Below are 7584 nucleotides of genomic sequence, written 5' to 3' on the forward strand. Positions count from 1 at the left end.
GCAAATAGTGAAAGCGCACAAATGACACCGAACATCAATTGTTTCATGTTCATAAACTGAAAATATTATGTCTAAATGTAACACAATTATATGTTCATTCCAACTGTGTGTTTGTTAGTGTCAGTACCTCTTTTTAAATGACTCACTGTTTCGTCATTTATTTGAAGAAATTAATAAACTGAATTGTCATCTAGGGAGACTTCTGTTTTTGTTTTGTTTTTTGTGACTGATGCAAATACACTGCTTCACAATCATAACTCAAAATCTCATTCAAGAAACAGCAAAACAGCAAATAAAAAAATGTAAATTTGTTTCTACCAAATTTAGAAACAAATTTAGAAGGTTAAAAACATCTGCTTCATGTGCTAAAAAAATGAAATGAAAGGTCCATCTCAAAAATGAATGGCTTTCAGTGGCTTTACAGCTTGATATTTTATTCTTACCAAGTGTAATCTACTGTACATATTTTAATGGTCTGTCTGTTTTATCGGTAATCAAACAAGATTATTCTATAGAATACGATCCATCCATACATTTTCCAAATTGCTATTATATTATATTATATTATATTATATTATATTATATTATATTATATTATATTATATTATATTATATTATATTATATTATATTATATTATATTATACTATGACATCTTAACATTATAATAAAATGAACATAAATGACTACATATACACCCATCGTGCATAACATTATGACCACCTTCCTAATATTGTGTTGGTCCCCCTTTTACTGCCAAAACAGCCCTGACCCATCTAAGCATGAAGTCCACTAGACCCCTGAAGGTGTGCTGTGGTATCTGGCTCCATGATGTTAGCAGCAAAAGAAAACGTGATTCATCAGACCAGGTCAGCATGGGCACCCTGACTGGTCTGGGGCTATGCAGCCCCATATGCACAAACTGTGATGCACTGTGTATTCTGACACTTTTCCATCAGAACCAGCATTAACTTCTTGAGCAATTTTAGCTACAGTAGCTTGTCTGTTGGATCGGACCAGACGGGTCAGCCTTCGCTCCCCACATGCATCAGTGAGCCTTAGCTGCCCTTGACCCTGTCGCCAGTTCACCACTGAACCTTACTTGGAAAACTTTTGATAGATACTGACCACTGCAGACCGGGAACACCCCACAAGAGTTGGAGTTTTGGAGATGCTCTGACCCAGTCATCTAGCCATCACAAATTGGCCCTCAAACACACTCAAATCATAATGCTTGAATGAGATTTGAGATTTGTACATCATCTGAAAGCTGAATAAATAAGCTTTCCATTGATGTATGGTTTATCAGCCAATATTTGGCTGAGATACAATTTGAAAATCTGGAATCTGAGGGAGCAAAAAAATCAAAATACTGAGAAAATCGCCTTTAAAGTTGTCCAAATGAATTTCTTAGCAATGCATATTACTGATAAAAAATTAAGTTTTAATATATTTACAGTAGGAAATTTACAAAATATCTTGTAAATTTCCTGTATATATACATATATATATATATATATATATATATATATATATATATATATATATATATATATATATATACAGACATACACACATTCAATTTATTTAATAAGAAATAGTTAAGAAATAGTGCTAAAGATATCAAAGTCTACTAAAGAAGTAGGTTTTTTTTATACTCTGAAAATTTGCACATCTCCTTACCCCTTTCTATTTTCTGTTCCAATGTACATGTACATGCTACAAGACGTTACTAACCATATAACTTGTATTATCTCATAAATGACTATTACTACCATTAGGACATGATTTTGAAACTAGCAACCCATCTCTGACTGATAAGAGAATACTTCCTTAATGTAACACTGAAACATGCTTTTTCTGTGAAGCTGCTTTAATGCATTGTGAAATTAAAATTAAAATGAACAAAACAGCTGTAAAAAATTTAAAAGAATAGTCTAACTCTACATTTGAGGATTAATTTATTGTAATTAAATGACTTTGATATGGGTGACGGGCATAATTCAATTATTATATATTTTAGACTACACTACAAACTAGTTAGAAACCTCAACTCATAACATCCATTTTCTGATTTAGATTAAACCTAATTAAATCCTTGCTTCATGATGAAAACTAGTGTACAAGTGTACTTTTTTGTACTTGAAGGTGAAATGCATATGGTTGTAATTTCCATGCTTAGCCATTATATAGGGTTCAATATAATGAACAATGGTTATTTTATAGGATCGGCTGATACAAGGACGGCAGTATAGAATGAATGGACAATAAAAATAACACATTATCAAAGTATTTAATCAAAGGTCTTGGATACCAGATAAATAGCATGTTTCTACATAAACAGGACAGAAACTGAAGATGTAAAAGGCAATAAATTAATCTCACTAGGGTGCTTATTACTTCAAATTTGTAAGAGTAAGCTATATCACTTGGCCCATTTGGCAATTAGGTTTATGACCTAAAGTATTTATGATATATAGCATATCAGCAGTCTTGGAGGTTGCTAGGTTTGTTGGATTTTAGTTCCTTTTCATGTTGTTTCCTTTATGTTGAAGTTCTGTTTGTTTCTATTCTAATCGTGCTGTCTAGCTATTTATTTATTTATTTTTTGGCTTCATGCTTGAAGTGTGACTGTTTGTATAGGACCTTTTTCATAGTTTGGTAAACTTCTATAGTGGTCAGTGGGAACCATAACAAATTTTTGCTTTTCACTTTGCTCCAAGTCAAGTCAAGTTGGAAAAAGTATTGTAAAGTAGGGTATGTTAAGGTTTGGTTTATTGTCAATTCTTCCACATGTACAGTACATACATACAGAGAATCGAAATTGCGTTACTCTCAGACCCCCGGTGCATACAGATAACACTAACAGTAGAGCCCAAAAATCTAGATCAATAGCAAAAGAAAAAAAAATCGTGATAGTGTTTCTTGCCGTACCAAAAGAGGAAGATATGTGGTCACTGTGGTCAGACGAGAAAGATGTCAAATTTGCTGTTACTCCCTCAGCATTTTTATTAGAAACATTGATATAGATATGATTGATATGAAAAGGGTCCATTGATATGAAATGTGAAAGTCTTTTCAAGTAATATTATGACAGACTTTCATTTACTCATGAGTCCAAAATGAAAAAAATAAAAACCTACAGAAAATTCTTGAGGAAACCCAAGGCTGGACAATGCTAATTCCATTCCTGGTTTTTGGCCTACAAACTAAACAACTAAAATTTTTCTTAAATTTAGCATATCAAGCAATGTATGTGTGAATGTGTATATATATATATATATATATATATATATATATATATATATATATATATATATATATATATATATATATATATATTACTTGATTAACTTCATTAATTACTCATGTTGTTCAAAACCTGTAAGAATTTTGTTCATCATCGGAACACAAATTATTAAGATATTTTTGATGAAATCCGAGAGCTTTCTGACCCTGCATAGACAAGAACTGACATGTTCAAGGCCCAGAAAGGTATAAGTACGTTGTTAAAATAGTCCATGTGTAGTCCAGTAGTTCAACCTTTATTTTATGGAGGTACAAGAATATTTTACTGAACTAACCCTTTAACATGAAAGATCATATATTTACTAAACTGTTAGCAGCTCTATTAGAAACATGCAGCATATATCTGGACCGGAGAAGTAGGCCTGCTGTTTATATAGTACAATTCAAATTCACTTCACAGGCTTGAATCAATGAATGAGGGACATCTCATGTGGTTCTATTTTTAGTTTGTGATTTCCCTTGATTAACTTGACTTCAAACATGAACTTACTTCTGTGGCAATCTAATCATGCATTATCAATGTTACCAAAATGTTACCAAAAATACCTGCCAGTAGGTTATAAATACAAATATTCAACAGAAAGGTAAACTTAGAGATAATTAGTGTTATGAACAGTCATAAATTAACCAAGATTTGTCATTTTAATTCTCTAATATGAAAATCTGCATGCAGTGAGTCAATTATAATGACTAAATATTTCTTGCAAAAATTGCAGTTTTGCTTGAAATGTATTGTTTGGTTTTGTTTATTAATAAACTATTTATGTTTGTCCATTACGTAATGAAAGTGATGATAAAACATCTAGCATATCACAGAACACTAATCGACTGATATGTTTTTTTTGATCCCACCATGCAGTCTGTTTCAAATGCAAGATGATGTAATCAAATGTAACCACAATAATTTGAATGATGGCTGCATGTTGTTTATTAACATGAGCATGAGTTATTAAAAATCTTGTAAAGTTGCGTACACTTTTTGTTTTATTTATTTTTTTATTTTTTGTAAATGATGCATTGTACAGCAGTTGTACTAACAGCAATCACATGAATAGATTTACAGGGGAGTTTAAAAAAACATGCATTATACACTTTCAAAATACATTCAAATGGAAACCCAAAGCACATTAATTATGTTCAGTCCACAATAATTTCCTTTATGTGAAATAGTTGTAGTCAAAGATGTTTAGATCTGATTCTTCTTGTGTGCTTATGCAAATCTGCAGTGTCCTGTTTCACTGTTTTTACATTAGTGATCCCTTAGTGTTTGGGCCAGACACAGCACTTACAGCTGTCATCAAACACAGTGCCTGGACCGCAGTTATCTATGTAAGTGTGGCCTCCTGCACAGTTATAGTATTTGTTGGGGTCTTCAGGGTGAGGATAGAGTCCATCTGGCTTTCCATTACAGAATCCTGGTCCTGGAGCATGGGTGGTGGTGGTGGTGGTAGTTGTGGTGGGTGTTGTGGTTTGGCCAGGTTTGGGGGTGGTGGTTGAAGGCCTCGGAGGTACTACTGGAAAAAGCATTTTAATGAGCATTAGTTTTAGGGTGGGTTTGAAGGTGGTGTTTGGAGGCAATTCTGATAAAAATACAGGCATGTTAGCATTAGCTTGGGAGCTTTTTAGCTTTTCTTTTGATTATAATATTTAACGCTGTTATTGTAACCAAATTTGATAGGTGCTAGTTTGTCTGTACTTCCACTTACTGGTCCAAAAAAGCATAAAAAATGCTTATAACTTTCCAAACATTAAGCCTGGTCTATAAAGATTCCTTGACAATTTTACCAAAGTCAGCCATAATAGGCCTACTTGTCTGCTATTTTGAATTTTACCACAAACTACCTGAGGAGCTTAAGGTGAACAGCGCCACATAGTAATTAGCAAAGACTTACCGATATCCAGAAGATTGCGCAGATGACCCATCAGAGGATGGTTTCCCTGACTACAGAACTGTCCAGCAAAGTCATCCAGATCAAGAGCCCAGACGAAGGCTCCACCAAACTTCTTGTCTTTCAGATAATGGACCTATAAATTGAAAGGAAAATAGTCAGTTGCTGACAAATACTGACATTTCAACCCAACTCCAGTAAATCAATACTCAAATCTCAAAAGTACCTTAGTTTCAAAGCTCTCCTTGGTGTCAAATCCAACCCATTCGCCGTTCTTTGTGGCATAGGGCACCTTCTGGTCCTCAATCCACTGGAGTGTTGTTCCCTCCAGGAATCCACAGATCTATACAGATATTGACAGTATTATTTTAAGTATTCCATTCATTTTACTTTCCATTTTGGACAAAATGACTTTTCAAAGCTCCCACCTCATAGTAAGACCAGAATCCAGCCTCGCGAGTGTAGCTTCCAGCTGAAGCAGGTCCACTAGCTGGGGCTCCAACAGCAGTATCAGCAGATGTCAGACGGAAAGTGCGACCGTATGTTGCGAAACCCATTCTGAGTTTCTCCACAGGGGTTCCATTGTCCCTCCAATAGCGCATGGCGTAGTCCTGAATGAGGAGGAGAGCTGTCATTTTAAAATGGATTCCTTCGGGAGGTTTGAAAATTTTGTGGTAAATTATGTTAGAGTATATCAGTTCTCACAGTATTAAAGTAGATCAGGTCTCCTTCATCCTTTGAGCCTTGGTACAGGGGGCTGTTGTGTCCTGTGAATCTTTCCCAAGTTCCATGGAAGTCATAAGTCATCACATTGATGAAGTCCAAGTACCTGGGAAAAAAATAATAACACAAATCAAGAGAGGTCTTGGTGGCTTATTTTCACCTCATTGCTCTGCTATGATTCAGTATCGTCATACTTACTTGGCAACCTCTGCAATCTCGTATCCATCATCAATTGTCCCTTTGCCAGCTGATACAGCAGCAGTCAGCATCAGTCTGGCTCTGCCAGTAGCTTTGCCCTCAGCCTCATAGGCCTCAATAATTTCCTACAAGGAAAATCATAATATAGATAATATAATAAACAGTGAAATGACTTTAGCTGAAAAACAAATATACCGTCTTCAGTTGAGCTGCCTATCGCTGAACTGAATCAAAATCTAAAAACTATTGTATAAAGCGCTATATAAATCAAGGATAAAAGACTTGTCATATAGATAAGGAATGCGCTCCGCTATATTTGCTTAAAAAGACACTGTATTATAATCAGACTCACCTTCAACAGCAGTGTGAATCTTTGTTTGTCTTCAGGTGGACTTCCTCTTGATCCCGGATATTCCCAGTCCAGGTCCATACCGTCAAATCCATAAGTTCTCAGGAACTTGATGGAGGACTGAATGAACTTCTGACGGTTTGCAGCATTGGACACCATGATGGAGAACCTGAGATGGACAGTCTTAGATGTTTTTGCATTTCTTTTGACGACATAAAACTAAACTTCATTTTTTTTTTTCAGAATACGTACTGTGTTGAACCAAAGTTCCATCCACCGACAGCCAAGAGAGTTTTAAGACTGGGATTTCTGTGAGTATAATGGAGATATTTTAGGATTTTGTGATATTAATTTAATAAACTACCTCACAGCCTGACAAAAAAATCATACATGATTTGAGAAACTGAGCATCTGAAGGGTTAAACTTTATGTAGTAACTAATACATACGTGTTCTTGAGTTCATTGAAGGCCTTGTAGAGAGTCTCATCGTTCCACTCATAGGTGACAAGCTCATTGGCATGGTTGATCATTGCAAAAGCATACAAAAGGTGTGTACAAAGGAAAGGGTCAACATTTGCAGGAGTATACTTTCCAATTCCAGGTCTGTACTGGGACCAGTTGGTGAAGTAGCAGCCCATTTCCATGGAGAAGGCTGGATATGGATACACAAAGAAGCTCTTAGACAAGACATTTGAGATCTATCTAATTTGAACATATCAGTTAATAATAATTCATTACAATGAATGTGATATGATTAGATTATGCAGTTGATACTCAATTACTCACCAACATGGCAGAGCACCAAGCCCAGACCTAGAATACACAATGATATCATGTAAATGACAAATATAAAAGAATGAATAAAACACATTAGTATTTCACTTATTATTTCAACACATTACCTGCAATGAGCGTGAGCTTCCCCATGTTTATTTTTAATTTCTCTGCAAGTATAAAAGAAGAGTTTTATTAATTACATATACACTAATAGCAGAATTAAAGATTTTCAGATGTATTATGATCGCACATACCTAGGGTACGTCAAGCAAGACAAATGTACAGAGGAGCTTCAGGACCCTTTGGGTTTTTATACTAACTGGGTGTTGTCTAAGGACTC

At 34.9% G+C, this 7584-nt stretch overlaps 1 protein-coding gene across 1 annotated transcript; it reads right to left on the reverse strand.

Moving 5' to 3' along the window:
- Positions 1-4037: 4037 nt before the first annotated feature.
- Positions 4038-7584, reverse strand: LOC109110008 (acidic mammalian chitinase-like). Its single transcript, XM_042734189.1, has 12 exons — positions 7499-7584; positions 7370-7411; positions 7254-7280; positions 6915-7119; positions 6719-6775; positions 6470-6635; positions 6118-6242; positions 5902-6025; positions 5625-5807; positions 5423-5539; positions 5200-5332; positions 4038-4821 (listed from the first exon to the last, which is right to left on the reverse strand). Exons 2-12 carry the CDS (start codon positions 7392-7394, stop codon positions 4568-4570), a joined length of 1416 nt encoding a protein of 471 aa, XP_042590123.1. The 5' UTR covers positions 7395-7411; positions 7499-7584; the 3' UTR covers positions 4038-4567.

The sequence above is a fragment of the Cyprinus carpio genome, chromosome B11, assembly GCF_018340385.1.
Source record: "Cyprinus carpio isolate SPL01 chromosome B11, ASM1834038v1, whole genome shotgun sequence".
NCBI classification, from domain to species: domain Eukaryota; kingdom Metazoa; phylum Chordata; class Actinopteri; order Cypriniformes; family Cyprinidae; genus Cyprinus; species Cyprinus carpio.